The sequence below is a fragment of the Anomalospiza imberbis genome, chromosome 23 (assembly GCF_031753505.1).
Source record: "Anomalospiza imberbis isolate Cuckoo-Finch-1a 21T00152 chromosome 23, ASM3175350v1, whole genome shotgun sequence".
Lineage (NCBI taxonomy): Eukaryota > Metazoa > Chordata > Aves > Passeriformes > Viduidae > Anomalospiza > Anomalospiza imberbis.
Window position 1 is genome coordinate 1373472 of NC_089703.1, and position 16731 is coordinate 1390202.

Below are 16731 nucleotides of genomic sequence, written 5' to 3' on the forward strand. Positions count from 1 at the left end.
TCCCGGTCCTGCCATGGACAGGGACAATTCCCACCACCCCAGGCTGCTCGAGGCCTTGTCCCGCCTGGCTTCCAGCGCTGCCACGTCCGGGGCAGCCACGGCTTCTCCGGGCACCCTGTGCCAGGGTCTCCCCACCCTCACAGGGAACAGTGGCTGCCCAATATCCAAAATTTCCCCTCCTTCAATCCGTCCCGTTCCCCCCTTGTCCCTGAGGCAGCTCCTGCTCCCCTTCACCCCCTGCCCCCGGAGGAGCTGCGCTGTCCCCGCAGCCCGCTCTCCTCTCCCGGCCGAGCGCTGCCGCCCTGCAGCCCGGCTCCAGCGGGGCTTCGCAACCCCGCCGTGTCCCGGGCAGGCGCCTCCTTCGCCGGACGTTTGCCCATCCGTGCGGGGACCCCCGCGGGCTCCCCAAAAATCACCGCGCCCCCAGCGCCGGCCCGCGCCGCGGACACGGGCAGGGAGCGGCCGCGGCTGCGGCACCGCGGGGCGGGGCCATGCAAACGACGGCATTGTTATGGAAATGAGGGGCGTGGCCAGACCCGCGACAGGGCAATGCAATGAGGGCGTGGTTATGGAAATGACACCTTGGTATGGAATCACGGGGCGTGGTCATGGAAATAAGGGCGCGTATATAGAAATAGGGGGCGTGGCTCGGCGCGTGGGCGGTGCCTCGGCCCCGGCGCGCGGGGTTGAGGCGGGGCCGGTCCCGCCCCGCGCTCCCGCCCCGAGCCCTCAGAGCCCTCAGAGCGCGGCGGCGGCCGCAGAGACAGCAGCGGCACCGGCACCGGCACGGCCGCTCCATCACCGCCGGCCCCTCCATCACCGCCGGCCCCTCCATCACCGCCGGCCCTTCCGCCACCGCCCCCTCCGCCATGAACTCGCTGCTCTTCGGAGAGATGGCCCGCGCCTTCTCCCCCGCCGCCGCCGCCGCCTCCTCCTCCTCCTGCCCGCTGGGCCCCGGCGGCGGCGGCCCCGCGGCGGCCGGGGGGGGCCCGCCGGTGACGGCGGCGCTGCGGAACGACCTGGGCTCCAACATCCACCTGCTCAAGGGGCTGAACGTGCGGTTCCGCTGCTTCCTGGCCAAGGTGCACGAGCTGGAGCGGCGGAACCGGCTGCTGGAGAAGCAGCTGGCGGCCCAGCAGAGCGAGCGCGACCGCCGGCTGCGCTACAAGACCTTCTCCCGGGACCAGGCGGTGCAGACGGACGGCGGGACCCCGCCGCTGGTGCCGCCGCCGGGCCCCGGGCACGGCGCGCTGCCGTCGCCGCCGCACTACGGGCGCCTGCCCGGCACCATCTGGAGCTACACCCAGGTGCGGCGCACCGGCGGCGGCGGCCTGGAGACCGTGCAGGGCCCCGGCGTGTCCTGGGTGCACCCGGACGGCGTCGGGGTGCAGATCGACACCATCACCCCCGAGATCCGCGCCCTCTACAACGTGCTGGCCAAAGTCAAGCGGGAGCGCGACGAGTACAAGAGGAAGTGAGTGATGGGGGATGCGGGCGGTCCGCGCTGCACTGCGGGGAAACGGGGCCAGCCCTCCCCGGGAGCGCTCGGGGACAGCGCGGCGGACGCGGGCACCGAGCTCCCCCTCCCCGGGATCGCTGCGGGCGGGGGATGCGTCCCGGGGGTCGCGGGGGGCTTTTTTTCCGGGGAGGGTGGGGGGTTGAACCTCATCTTGGTACCCAGAAAACTCTGGGATCCATCCCTGGGGGGATGGAGAGCCTGGATCTTCCAAGGAGCGTTGTCAGCTTAACTTAAAAAAATATATATACATACATATATATTTATGTAATTATTTTTAGAAGGGAAATAATCCGTTATTAATATTGCATCGCACAGTTACTCCTAAATTTAGCTCGCCTTCATTTTTTTGGTCTGATTACTCCAGTAGTCGCTTGTGTGTGCCAGCTCCCCGAAATTAGCTCAGTGCTGCAATATTTGGGCTGCAAATACTGCAGGGCAGGGTTTGCACTCCGAGATGTTGCTCGGAATTAAACCAAAACAAAAGCCTTTGTAAGGGCCGCTGCTCTGGAGCTCTCCCCTGGCCTGTGGCAAGCCGTGGGGTTGGAATGGTGATGGATGGCGTTCCCTTGGATTGCTGTTCGGCTGTGGCAGAGATGGAGGCCAGAGGGGGAAAAAAATGTACTTGGGCTTCTGCAGGGAGATTCCTGCATTGTCTGAGGAGCTGCTGTCCTTCGGGGCTGGCGTGGGCTCTCTCGGCTGGAGTTTGGGCATTTTTAGCCTCCAAATGCATTTCCTGCTGGCGCGCCGGGGTTGTTTCCTGCAGAGCCCCCTCGTTTCCCGCATTTCCCGGCCCTGTGGAGCGTGGCCGGGTCCCCTCTGCCCAGGTTTGCAGACTGCAGTGAGCTCTGTGCTCACCTCAGGTCAGCAGCAGCTTTTGTAACAACCTCCCCTGGTGAAATCATAGGCATTTCCTCGGCGGGTTTGGCTGCCCCGGCGGGGCTCTGTGGCCTGGTCCTTGGCCGCTGCCTCTCCCTGGAGCTCGGCTGTGCCTCGGGTGCTCTGTCCCTCGTGCCTGGAGCCGCTGGTGTGGCTGCAAAAAAGGAGCTGGTCTCTGTTTTCCAGCCCGGAATCGTGGCTGCCGTGGTGGCACGGGGTAGTTTTGGTTTCTGTGGCTGGTCCCGAGGAATGGGAGGAGCAGGGAGCAGAAAAAGTGGTGCTGGATGGGGAAAGGGGATCCCACAGCATGTGGGGTGTGGGTTGTGTCACCAAAACTTGGGGCTGCTTCTCCTTTTCCAGGGGTATTTGATTTATTCCTGCTTCTGGGGGAAGAGGAGATTTGTGGGCCTTCAATTCAGCCTTTCTGCTGATACAAAGTTGATTTTTTCTGCTTTTACTCACTTGTGTAAAGCACATTTTTCCCCCACTCTGTGTTCTTGCACACTCGGGGGTTGCATAAACCAGATAAATTCAGCAGAGCAAAGTGGAGTCTCAGATCTTATTCTTGCCTTTGAAGGAGGTTTTGCTTGTGGGGAAAAAAAAAAGTAATTAACAGGTATCAACACGTCCCAAGCTGGCGATGTTGTGTCTGCTGTGTGGGTTTTATGGATGCTCATTACTCTGGAACTGGAGTTGGTCACAGTCCTGTGACCTTCAGTCCCACATGGACAGCACACCCTTGTTTTTGGGGGATTGGCTTTTTCCTCTGGGCCTTGAGCTGCCTTGGGCACGCTCAGGGAGCAGGATTGTGCTGTTTGAATTCCTCCTGGCACTCGGGGGAAGCAGCTGGGATCAATGCCCTGAGCTCTGGGTGCTGCAGGGTTTGTCAGCCATCCTGCAGGGCTTGGGATGGAGTTTGTTCATGCAGGGCTGGGCTGCCCTGGCCTGGCACCTCTGTGTGTGTGTGCTTGCACTAAATGCACTTTTTGGGGTTCCCTCATCCTGCTGTGATCCCTTTGATGCTCCGGATTTATTTAGGGAGCCAAGCTGCAGGTGGAACAGGAGCCTTGTGCCTGTCTCCTGATGGGGTCTTGGGGCTTATGGAGAGCTGGCATGAGCACAGGCTCCCAGCCCAGGTGTGTGACCAGGAAAAGAAATGGAAAGAAAAGGAAAAGAGCCTCTCATTGCTCAATCTGAGAGCCAGCAGAGCCCACAGCCTTTGTGGAGCAGCCAGGCCTTGTAACCTCACGAAGGAGCCACCAGCCCATAGCCAGAGATCCTTGAAAGCAGACAGTGATAATTCCATTTATTTCCTGGGGCAAGGGAGGCTTTTCCCCCTTTCCAGGGTGGCCACTTGGTCAAGGAGGTCGTGGCTACCAAATGTTTGTGGTTTGAAGTATTTGGCTGTGAGGAAAAGCCAGGCAGGGGTTGAACAGGACACCAGGGCAGTGCTGGGTGTGCAGGGCTCACCTCGGATGCTGCTGAAACTCCCTGATGTCCCACCTGGGAACTGGGAAATGCAGGGGTGCAATCCGGAGGGGAAATAATCCCTGTGGTTTCCTTTCTTTTAAAGGAAAAGTAGCCTTGCTGCTGTAAAATAATGGTGGGAGATCATCCAGGATGTTCTTGCCAATGAAATTCTGCCTGTGCAGTTTCTGGGATTAGCAATGGCTTCGTTTGGGGGAAATATGTTTTAATTTCTTTGTTCCATTCTCTCAAATAATTTTCCTTGGACGTTGTAACACAGCATACTGGAGCTCTGAGAGGGCACAGTCAGTCGAGCACACAGATCATATTTTACCCTGGCTTTTGTTTGTGTCTGAAGCAAAATGTTCGCTCTGAGGAACCCAGCAGATATTTCAGTCCAAAACTGCTTTTGATTTTTCCTCCAGGTGATGATATTTTACTCAAATGATGTATAAATTTGCATCTTTTCTACTTATTGTGCTGCCTTAATCTCATATTTTTATAGCAATGATCATGATTTTACACGAGATTGACTTCAGTAAGGGAGTTAACAACTGGAAGAGTTTTAGAGGGAAAATGAAGTTAAATTAATTTTGTCTATTTTTTCCCAGCTATGCTTGCATTTTAGAAGAACTTTTGGACATAGATCTGACTCCAACTCAGATAATTTATTGTTTATCTATCAGATCTTTTGTAATTTTTACCTGTTGTTATCCTTTTAGCAGGAAAAAGCAAAATTGTGTTTCTGCAAAATTTCACTTTTGCAGTCAAAGGAGCTCAATAAAAAATACTTTCAGGGACAGTTAATTGAAAACGGAGCAGAGTCCCATTTTTGAATTTAAAACACTAAGGTGAAGTGATTAATTTTTTTCTAGACAGAATAATATAATAATAATAATAAAAATAAAATATTATCAATAATAATCAGCCGTGGTGCTTCATCTGCTCTGAGGTGAGACCAAGCAGAGCGGGTTCCTCCAGGAGCAGGGCTGGGATCCAGGGTTCTGTATCCCATGGGTTTGGCTCTCCCTGGCTGGGTTTGGGGTTGGTTCCCTCAGGTTATTCAGGAGAAAAATCTGCTTTGGGGGAGCAGCTGGGGGTGAGCCCAGCCCTGGCCCGGCTCCTTTGGGGATCTTTGTCCCAGTTTTGGGACACTCGGGAGCCTCAACAGCCCCGGTGGCACCGCAGGGAGGGACCTGGGGAGAACGAGAGGGGTGCTCCCCCCAGTTAGTTAAATCCTGTTAATCACTGACCGAGGGGGCTCTGCCGTGACACGTGGAAGGTGTGGCCGTGTCCCAGCCCGGCTCCCCGGGCTGAGGTGTCACCGTCCTGGAGATCCCTGGAGGAGCTGGCACGTTCCCGAGCGCTGGGACAATGGCGGTACTGCTGTGCAGTGCAGGGGTGACAGTGACAGCAGCTGTACTGCTGTGACAGTGGCAGTGCTCCTGTGACTGTGGCAGCTCAGCTGTGACAGCGGCAGTGGTGGTGATGACAGCAGCAGTGCAGGTTTGACGGTGACAGTGGTGGTGCTGCTGTGACAGTGGCAGTGCAGGTGTGACAGCAGCTGTACCACTGTGGCAGTGGCAATGCCCCTGTGGCAGTGACAGTACTGCTGTGAAGGTGTGACAGTGGCAGTGCCCCAGTGACAGTGGCGGTGCAGCTGCGGCAGTGTCGCTGTGTTAGTGGCAGTGGTGGTGCCCCTGTGACAGTGGCAGTGCTGCTGTGACAGTGACAGGACTGCTGTGGCAGTGGCAGTGCCCCGGTGATGGTGGTGCCCCTGTGGCAGTGGCAGTGCTGCTGTGACAGTGACAGGACTGCTGTGGCAGTGCCCCAGTGACGGTGGTGCCCCTGTGGCAGTGGCAGTACTGCTGTGACAGTGACAGGACTGCTGTGGCAGTGGCAGTGCCCCGGTGATGGTGGTGCCCCTGTGACAGCGGCAGTACCACTGTGACAGTGACAGTGGCAGTGCTGCTGTGACAGTGACAGGACTGCTGTGGCAGTGGCGGTGCCCCTGTGACAGTGGCAGTGCTGCTGTGACAGTGGCAGCGCCTCTGTGGCAGTGGCAGTGCCGCTGTCACATTGCTGCTGTGGCAGTGGCATTGCTGCTGTGGCAGTGCTGCTGTGACAGTGACAGTGGCAGTGCCGCTGTGGCAGTGGCAGTGCTGCTGTCACATTGCTGCTGTGACAGTGGCAGTGCTGCTGTGGCAGTGCTGCTGTGACAGTGACAGTGGCAGTGCCGCTGTGGCAGTGGCAGTGCTGCTGTCACATTGCTGCTGTGACAGTGGCAGTGCTGCTGTGACAGTGCTGCTGTGACAGTGACAGTGGCAGCGCCGCTGTGGCAGTGGCAGTGCTGCTGTGGCAGTGCTGCCGTGACAGCAGCAATGTGCCAGTGACACAGTGACAGTGGCCCTGTGGCAGTGGTAGTGCCGCTGTCACATTGCTGCTGTGGCAGTGCTGCTGTGACAGTGACAGTGATGGTGCCCCTGTGGCAGTGCTAATGTGGCAGTGGCAGTGCTGCTGTGGCAGTGCTGCTGTGACAGTGACAGTGATGGTGCCCCTGTGGCAGTGCTAATGTGGCAGTGGCAGTGCCGCTGTCACAGTGCTGCTGTGGCAGTGGCATTGCTGCTGTGCCAGTGCTGCTGTGACAGTGACAGTGATGGTGCCCCTGTGGCAGTGCTAATGTGGCAGTGGCAGTGCTGCTGTGGCAGTGCTGCTGTGACAGTGGCAGTGGCAGTGCCGCTGTGGCAGTGGCAGCGCCGCTGTGGCAGTGGCAGTGCCCCTGGTGTGGCCAGCCCAGCTGGTGGCTGGGTGCAGTCCTGCTGCGGCCGTTCCCTCCCTGGCTGTCCCCGAGCCCAGCCCAGCCCCTGGACAGATTTGTGTATTTATGGTTCCACGATTACTCTTAATTGCTGCAGATATTGAGTCTGCCAGATGTTGGTTGTCTTTTCCAGCACGGGCTTAGCTGGTACTAAGAGTTGAACTGGAAATAATTGTTTTACCTCAGGATGGTATTTCACTGGGAAGATTAATAAAGTCCACTTGGAAAAGAGATTATCTTAAATTTGCTGCAGCTGGGAAGGACAAAGATTATCATTGTCAAAGGCAGCGCGCGTCAAAACTCACTGGAGCTTGTTTTTTTAGAGAAGGGAACTTAATAAAAACGTGCTTAAGATAAGCCCTGGAGGAATGTCTGAGAACTTTTAAGGCTAAAATATCAGCAGTAACAAGATGCAAATGTTCTGCATAGACCCAATCAAAAACAAATAATTTTTTCATCCCCCCTGGAGGAATGTAACCAGCGTGGCAGACCTGTCCCTGCCTCGATTGGTCACAGGGCTGGCAGGAACAATCTCTGTGGAAAGCCACCTCTTTAATTCTGCTATTCCTGCTTTTCTTTTTCTGTTTTAGAGGGATAATTATTTTTCAATGTGGCTTTTCACAGAAATTCCGGATTTTCCACCGCTTCCAGAGTAGTGGAAAATCCCTGGTCTGGGGGATTTTTGGCTGCCTCTTACAAGATGTGAAGTTTGATATTAAATGCTGGCTCTGATGAAACCTGAGACTCAGGCTTGAAAAGCCCCTTTTTCCCTGGCCTGGGAGAACGTCAGTTTTCCCTGTGGAGAAGGGATAAAATTGCCTGATGTGAAAAAAAACTTGGCTGTGTGGCACAAATATCCAGTTGTAATTTCTGGGTGGAAAGTGGCACTGCTTGGAGCTGTGCAAGTGAAGCACCATAAGAGTAATATTTCCTTAAATAATTCCATCTTTCCTTCTAAAATGCTGCTGCAGAGACACACATTTAGGGTACACACGGGTATCTCTCACAAATCTCAGGTTTGTTTATTTATTTTTTTCCTCATCATACAGCTGGAGACTGGGACTTGTGAGATGCAGGAGGTTTGTGAGGAGGGGAGGGTGCTTCTCTTTGATCCTGGTTTCTAGCAGGGCTCCACGGTGGGGTTGGGGCTGTGCTTGGAATATTTAATAGACAAAGAAATCTCTGTGTGTGCCTTCAACAACCTTCCCCTTGTGATGGGGAGACTGAGTGTGTTACGACTGACTTGAAGGAGCTGTTGTTGTTCTGAATTTTATTTTAAAATTAGAATTAAAATAATGAATTTGTAGATAAACTAAGTGGGGAGGAAAACCCCCCTCCCCCTCCTGTTGTGGTTGGAGTTTTAAAGAAAAAACTTCTCTGTGTTTCTCAAGGAGAAGCTTCCCCTGCTGCAGGAGAACCACAGGACTGTGTGTGTATTTAGAATTTACCTTTGTGACTCACTCTGGGCTTTCTGAAGGCAATAAAACCCCAGATTTTCAGAGCACAGCTCAGCACTGAGTGGGTCTGGGAGCAAACCCCTGCCATACCTCAGCTCTTAAACCCAAAGAATCTCCCCAGATGCTGCAGTGTGGGCTGAGGTGGAAGCAAACACAGGAACCAGTGATAACCAGTGATTTCCAGCTCTTCTCATGGGGCTTTGGAGCAGAGGTGCCTCTGGAGTGCTGGCCTTGGGGCCAAGGGAGGCTCTGCAGCCACCTCCAGCTCAGCAGCTGCTTGTTTGTGGCTCAGGGTTTGTGGTGCTGCTCTGCCAGCTCTCGGGTTGGTTTCCTGCATCTGCTTTTCTCTGACTAAGTTTACTTTTTTCTGAGCTAGAAATACTCACAGGATGTTGTTTTTTTGCTCCTGCAGGGGCCCTGTGGGTCCCTTCTAACTTAGGATATTCTGATTTTAAATCTCCATCTGGTGTTTAAAACCAGCTCTTTTAAAAACCAGCTCTTTTTAAAACCGGCTCTTTTTTTTTCTTTGTTTGTACCAGAAAGGAAGATATTTCTTCCAGTTTTTTTGAAGTTTAAAAGCTTAACAGTGTCTGTGTGTGCACTGTTTAGAGTGGCTGAAACTCCTGCATAGCCTTGTGACCTCTACCTATAAAAAATTACCTTGCTCCAAGAACCCTGAAGGGATTAGTGAGAAGTGATAATAAAAGGCAATAAATGATAAGAAATGGCATGAGACTGATATGGCTTGGGAAACAGGGAAATCATGGAATCACAGGGTGGTTTGGGTTGGAAGGGCTCTTAAAGATCCAGTTCCAACCCTCTGCTGTGGCAGGGGCACCTTCCCCTGTCCCAGGCTGCTCCCAGCCCTGACCAGCCTGCCTTGGGCACTGCCAGGGATCCAGGGGCAGCCACAGCTGGGTGTGTTTTTTTCACGTTTCTAACCTTGAAACTCCCACTCACATCTGAAGAGAAGGAATTTGCCTCCACTTCATGATAAATTTGGAATATGGGACAAAAAAAAAAATATTGTAGTAGGGTACTAGACTGGGCACACTGAGAGCTTCTTGCGTTTCAAATATATTGTCAAAAATGCCTTAATTTGGGTCGGCCTCTTCTCCCAGGGAGCAGTGACAGGAGAGGAAACAGCCTTGTGAGGCACCAGGAGAGGGCTGGATTGGGTATAGGGAAAATTTCTTCATGGAAAGGCTCCCAAAGCTCTGGCAGAGGCTGCCCAGGGTCCTGCTGGAGTCACCATCCATGGGAATGTTCAGAAAACGTGTGGATGTGGCACCTGGGGATGTTTTGGCTGCCTGCTGATGCTGAAGGGATCGTGTAGGAGGGTGGATCTGGTTTTGATACCAAAGAAATAAAGAATTTGTCTGGTGTTTCCTAACCCCTGGTATCACCTCGTCCAGGAACTCTTCTGGTCAGCTCATTATCAGATCATCCTGCTTCAAATTAAACCTGGAAAAAGCTCAGGCGATTTACCAGAGATGACTTCAGGAAACTTGGGAAAGATTCCCTGACTTTCTCCAGTGCTGTGGCAGGAAGTGGCACACATTTTTACCACCACTGGATTACCAAGGTGCTTTGTTTTGAAAATGAAAAATTTAAAAAATTCTCAGCTGTGGTTCCGAAAGCCTGGAAGCCTCTCCCGTGCCCCGGCTGTGAGTGCTGCTGCTCCATGTGCAGAAATGACATCAGCTGTGGCTCTGGCCTCCTGCAGGAGGGGAGGGCTGGCAGAGAATGCAGCTCTGTGCCCGCTAACGAAGTCCCAGCTCGTTAGGGACCCAGGCCAGTGGCCAGCGCCCGTCACCGCTGAAATCACAGCAGAGTCCCTGCAGCCCTTTGTCCTGCGTCCATCTCTCCTCTCCATGTGACTCCTCTGGCTCCCTGTGTCCCACTTCCCCACAACCTGGGTAATTTGGATCCCTTTCCAAGGGGAGTTTGGGACTCGCCAGGCCATGGCAGCTCTTTGTGCCTGGGCTGCTCCTTCTTGCTGGGGACAGGTTCAGGTGTCCCTTTTTTGGCTTTTTCTGCCTGGAAGCAGCACCATTCCTTGCTTTGAGATGTCATTTCCCCGTGTGTGATCAGAGCCTTGCACTGCTGCTGGGTTTAATCTTCAATCTGATGCATATTTCAGGGGGTTTGTTCTGAATTCGCACTGAAATCTAGTCAAAAATAAGGCTTGGTGTTACAGCCTGCACCTCAGTTCCATGTAGCTTCCCAGATCTCTTGGCTCTGGGAAGAAACCATTTACAATTCCCCACTCTTAAGGGTTTGGGAGCAGGTGAGCTTCATCCAAAGCTCTGTGTTTGGTGCTTGTGGGCACTCAGGGGTGCCTGGTTTTATTTGCTGTGTGTGCACAGACATCAGCACCTGGAAAAGTGCTGGAAAACCTGACAGCTCCAAGATCCTGGACTAAAAAGAGGAGGAATTAACTTGCTCCTCTTCATGTGGGCAAGGGAAGTTGGTAATTTGCAGTGGCTCATGCAGCCAGGGAATGCTGAAGGAAGTGATGATTTACAGCAGGGCTGCATCCCCCTTCCCTTCAGTGCAGTGACTCAGGCTGGAGATCAAAGGGATCCTGCCTCAGGACTGATTCCAAATCTGTGATTCCACTGAAAGCGTCCCTCTGCCTGTGCATTCTTACAGGTAAAATTTGGCTCTGAGGGGAGAAAATACAACTATGCCATTTTTATTTATTTTTTTAAAATGAAGCTCCCTCTGACACAGAGCACAGAATTTAAATTGAGCAGGCCTGTCAGTTCAGTCACAGAATTTGACCCTGACGAGTCAAATCTGGTTAAAGAGAAAACCAGGCACTACTGTAAATTTACTGGATTCCATAAATTGGCAGGGAGTGCATTAATACAGAATTGCAGTGGGGATATTTTAATATCAATATTTAATATTTCAAGCAGCTGCTGTCATTAAAACTGCTGCAAGAAATTCCCCCTCTCTCAGGCAGAAAATATATCTTTATTTCCCTCTCTTCCATAAGGCATTCACGATATGCTGAAGCTTTGGGCAGTCTGGAATATTTCCCCAACTTTTTAATCAAATTTTTCCCTCAAATGACTATGCCAGAATCACCTCACCTTTGGCTCTTTCTGCAATTTTTAAAACACTTGCTTTTTAATTTTCCCCTCTCTTTTTTATTATTTTGTTTCAAGCAAGGGAGAAACGGGGAGCGCAGAGCAGTTTAAAATTCCTTAACGCCCTGGAAAATGCGTTCCTGCTAATCTGTATTCCCCCCCTGGCCCAGAGCTGCTGGCTGGCAGCAGGAGAGCAGCTTTCCCTGTTCAGGGACAAAGTCACCCTGGGCATGCTGGCCCACGTGCACAGGGGCTGGCTCCCCTGGGGAGCACAGAGGAATCTGCAAATGAACCCTCTCCTTCCTCCCCCCTCTCCTGTTGTTATTGCATCGAGGATGGGTGAATAAAGTGATAGACAGGCTCTAAAGTCTCAGAAGGTAAAATGCTGAGTTTTTTAGAAACCACACATTCTTTTATAGATGGCTATGGTAAAGGTGAGCTTGATTGGTCTTTAATCACTAGTTTTTACACTATTGGTTAATTAGGAACAGCACCCTTCTTGTAAACATCTTACAATTACCAACACTCTGCCTTTGGGGTTTCCCTTTGGGGCTTCCCTTGGGGCAGGGGATCCCTCTCTCCAAGGATGTGTGATGCAGGCGGGCTCTTCCCTGCTCACTTTTGGTGGCTGGAAGGAATTAGCTTTTTTTTCCACTTATTATTTATTGGAGGGGAGGGTGGGAGCCTCGTGGGGCTGTGGGTGCAGCACTGAGCTGCTCTGGGTTTGTTTCAGCCCTAAAAGAGGGGTTCCTCTGTTTCCAAAGGCAGAGCCTTTTCCTTTTCCCAGCCTTCACTGGAGAATTAATTCCTGTTTGATCTTCCTCCTCTAAAATTCCCAATGAGATTCGGCTCCGGGGCTGTGGGCAGGGATTTATTCCCTGGGGGGGCTGTGGTTTGGGGGGGTTGGGTCCATGACTCAGCTCCATTCTCCTGTAATTGTGGGGCACTGGAAGGCAGGGGAATGAGGTCACTGCCTCAGTCACTCCAGCCCTGTTCTCTGGCCTGGTACGGTGGGGAAAGGCTGGGACAATTGGGATTGCTCATCCTGGAGAAGCTCTGGAATGACCTAATTGTGGCCTTCCAGTGCCTGAAGGGGCTGCAGGAAATATGGAAAGGGATAATTTACAAGGGCTGGAGGGACAGGACAAGGGGGAATGGTTTTAAACTAAAAGAGGGACAGTTTAGATGGGATTTTGGGAAGGAGTCATTCCCTGTGAGGGTGGGCCCCTGGCAGAGGTGCCCAGAGCAGCTGTGGCTGCCCCTGGATCCCTGGCAGTGTCCAAGGCCAGGCTGGAACAACCTGGGACAGTGGAAGGTGTCCCTGCCATGGCAGGGATGACACTGGATCAGCTTTAGGCTCTTTCCAACCCAAACCAGTCTGGTTTTCTATGAAAACCAAGTCTGTACTGGAACTCTGCTGTTGTCCATCACTTCCCCTCTACAAATACCCTAGGGCTGCCCCTGCCCTGGCTGTTTATGTCCCCCACTGCTAAAAAATCAAGTACAAAACAACTCCAGTTCTTGGAAATCTGTGCAACTGAGGCAGCAAAAGCAACTGTTCCATTTGTGTGAATTGAAGACTGTTCTGCCTTTATATAAATATTTAAAAATGCCTCATCTTGAATTTTATACCCCGCTGTCACCTTTATTCATTGGCTTCCCTCTCAGTGGCAGAGTGCTGTGGATGAATGGTAATTCTGTAATCCCCGTAACTGACTGGAAACCCTGAATTTTGTCGATCTGCCTGTTGTGCCAGAGGTGATGAAAGCAGCCTGAGCAGGGGGTACACTCTGTTCCTGGTGAGGGCTGTTGTGTGTTCAGGTGTCGCTGCAGCCCCTGAAGAACACTTTGTTTCTTACCCTCTGTTAACATTTGTGTGGTTACAATTGTGGCACTGCACATTAAGTATCTTTACCTTCGTGAAGGCAGTAAAACCCTTCACATGCAGATATGGGAATGGATCCACAGGGGCACTGGAGGGGTGCTGGGTGTTCTCAAGGGCCATCGGAGCCCTTGAAGAACAGTTTATTTCTTACCCTCTGTTAACATTTGTGTTGTTACAATCTCGGCACTGCACAGAAAATATATTTACATTTTCAAAGGTAATCAAACTCCTCAAATAAAGATAAGGGAATGGATCCATAGGGGCACTCTTGGGAGTGTTGTGTGTTCCTCAAGTGTCTTCGGAGCCCTTGAAGAGCTTTTTATTTCTTCCCTTGGTTAATCCTCATGTTCTTACAACCCTGACACTGCACATGAAAGCTACCCTTCAATATATTTACATTTTCAAAGGCAATAAAACTCTGGAAATGTAGATAATGGATCCATAGGAGCACTGTAGGAGTCCTGTGCATTCCCTCCAGTGGCAGTGGAGCCCTTGAAGAAAAGTTTATTTCTTCTGAGGTCAGAACCTTCACACTGCACATAAAAGCTGCACTTAAATATATTTACTTTTACAAAGGTCATAAAGCTCTTCACACAGAGATAATGGATGTGTAGGGCAGTGTTGGGAGGCTTTGCTGTGCCCTAGGTGTGTATTCCACCTGTCTTTCTGACTCCCGGGAGCAGATAAGCTTTATCTCGTTTTTTTTCTTTGTTCTTTAGTAGGTTCAGTAAAAGTATTTAGGGCTGGGACAGAGATTAGGGTGAGCTGAGCTCTCAGTTTTGAGTTTGGCTGTTTTGAGGCTGGTTCTTAAAGGATGTGGTGGAAGAGGGAGATAAACCCAACGTCAAGGTGAGGAGGGCATAGGCACTCCATTATTTTTGCTGCTTCAGGCTGAAGATCTGCACAGAGGACTGAAAATCGTGCAGTAATGAATTCCTGCAGGTTCCTTTCCACAGAAGGGTAATCCTGATCTATTATCACTTGGTCTTATCAGGGCCTTTCCCAGTGACTGCGGTGATAACAGCAGGCTGGGCAGGGAGGGCTATTTATAGACAGCGTTTACTCAGGGAATCAGAAAGTAAATAAAGGCCTTTTATGAGAGAGGATGTTCAGCACCACTGTTCTGAGCCTTGTGCAGGTTCCATTCTAAGAGCTGGGCTCAGCCCGTGCACATTTAATTACACACTTCTGTGCTGCTTTACAGGATGGATCACCTTTTCCCAAAAATGGGTGTTTTGCAGTGCTGGGGTGAGAGGAGATGGGAACATCCCTGGGTTCACGTGTGCCATTCACATTCTCAGGACAGAGAGACATCATTCTGTCTCTCAGGAGAAGCACAGAGAGAAGAAGAGAAAACAATCTTTATCTCTGCTCCTTTGTTTTCCCCATGTGGAATGTGGTGTGGAGATTTTTTACCTGCAGTGATTGCTGGGTTGGATTCTGGTGAAGTTGTTTGGGGTCAGTGACCAGTGGGATCCAGCTGTGGCTGGGGCTCTCAGCACAGTCACAGGGAGTTTTGTTAGTTAGTAAGTAAGAAGTATGTGTATAGAATAGGATAGTCTCTCTTTAAATAGCATATTAATGTAATATGGTATAGTTTTAATAAAGCTATCCTTCAGCCTTCTGATCTGGAGCCAGACATCATCATTTCTTCCCTGAGCCAGGGATGCCCTTTTTTACTATATTCACGTGCTGGTGTTTGGCTGCAGGTGATGGACGTAGTGCTGTCCCTGGTGGGATTGTGCCATCCCAGGGGTTTGTTTCCTTTCTTTCAGACTGGTGTGTCCCTGAGAGCAATCCTTCAGGCTAACTGGGATGGATTTCCACTCTGGGAGTCAGGGGGACAGCCCTGGTTTGCTCCCAGGGTCACACTGAGACCTGTCCTGGCTCACCCTCCTCACCAGAGACCTCGCTGGGAGCCTTGGTGGGACTCCCCTCGATGCAATTCCAGTGCCAGGGAATCCCTGCTCCCTCTGGAGAGTGGGAGACCCACAGCACCACTCCAACATCCACATTTCCCTCTCCACCAGACTGCCCTGAAGTCACAAGGCAGTTGTGAAACAAAATAATCCTTGCCCTACATGGGAAAGCTTTCCTGTAGTCACAGGCCTGGTGGACAACTCCTCGGGGCTGTGATGGAGGAATCATCCCTGGAGTCATGTGCAGCAGCTGAGATAATGCTCTGTGTTCACTTGGCAGCCTCCAGGACAGCTTTCATGAGGTGTTTATAGGGGAGAGAAAGGAAAAACATGCCACAGAAGTTTGCCTGGACTTTCCGACAGCTTAGATCTTATTATGGCCTTAAATCCCTCCTGGAACTCCTTGTCTGAGCTGCCAGAACTTTGGCCAAGTCTCTGCTGCTGCTGAGAGGCCTCGGCGGCAGTAGGAGGTGAGAAATGACAAAGGAAACATCCTGAGCACCATAAAAACACAAATGTATTTTTAAAAGGGTGATGCTGTATATTAGAGCATGTTCTTATGTCACCTCCTCAGAGTGGCTGCCAGGCTGGAGCTGTGTGGAATTGTTCTGCTTGGTTACAGCAAGTTCTTGATTAGGGTTTCAAACCTGGTTTGTTGTGGGTTTTGTTTCTCTCATTCTTTGTGCTCCTGCCTGAGATCCCTCCTCCACAATAATGTTTTCATAAGCTCTGGAAGTCTCCTGCGTTCTGGGGATTTAAAAAAAAAAAAAACAAAGCAGAAAAACGAACTGAGAATTCAGGGTAAAAGAAGAAAGAAAGGTGAGAGAAGGGGAAATACAGGTGTATGTGGAAAAATATGGCTTCTTCTCATGCTACTTAGACAGTTGAGGGAGAGCCTTGAAAATCAACTCAAGTCTTGAGTTCTGGATTTTATTTCGAGGCTCTTGGGCTGCTTGGCCTCTGAAGTGAGTCCTGCCAAAGCCTCCTGGTGCTGCTAATGCCCTTCAGGACCTGTGGGATTTATTATTGGCTATTTTATGTTACCCTAAGATTCACGTTCTGAAGGGGAGGTGAAGGAAAAAGAGTTTGAGGTGGGGAGAGGAGAAACAGGGTGGGACCCCTGCTTTGGAAACCTCAGGACGTCGAGGCCAGTCACATTTCGAGTGCAGGGAGTTCCAAGTAATGTTTGGTGGCAGCTTGCAAAGAGCTTTTATTTATTACAAATATTTGCTTAACACCAGGTTGCAGGGCATGGTGGGCAAACCCTGCATCTTAGCAAATTATCAAGACTCTGTTGAAGGCTGGGATAAGATTTTTGGTGAAATTTTTTAATTTTTTTTTTTTTTTTCTATTAAACTTGGTCCAGGCATGCCAGTGCCTATCTCCTGCTGGTTTATTACATTTGAATAACCGAGGAGCACGAGGCAATTTCCAAGTTTCCCCAAACAATGGCTGGATTTTGCAGCGATTATCCCGTGACTCAGGCACAACCACCCCTTCCCACTGCTGCTCCTGTTCTGGTGGGAGCTCCCTTGTAAACAAGCCCGCTCCAATTTGCAGGAGCCGCTGCGCTGGTGCTGTCAGTAATGATGGGCTGAGCTGTCCAAAGGGATCACACGGCTCTGCTGGGACACGGCGGAATTACACGCTGGCTTCCTCCCGGTGAAAAACGCACACTTTGATTGGCTTTTT

At 51.5% G+C, this 16731-nt stretch overlaps 1 protein-coding gene across 1 annotated transcript in view; it reads left to right on the forward strand.

The window, feature by feature from the left end:
• The first annotated feature begins 775 nt into the window (after nucleotides 1–775).
• Nucleotides 776–16731, forward strand: part of IFFO2 (intermediate filament family orphan 2) — a 46802-nt gene continuing 30846 nt past the window's right edge. Inside the window, exon 1 of the mRNA XM_068171655.1 lies at nucleotides 776–1474. Within this exon, the coding sequence (XP_068027756.1) occupies nucleotides 870–1474 (605 nt within the window). The 5' untranslated portion in view covers nucleotides 776–869. The remainder of the gene's footprint in view (nucleotides 1475–16731) is intronic.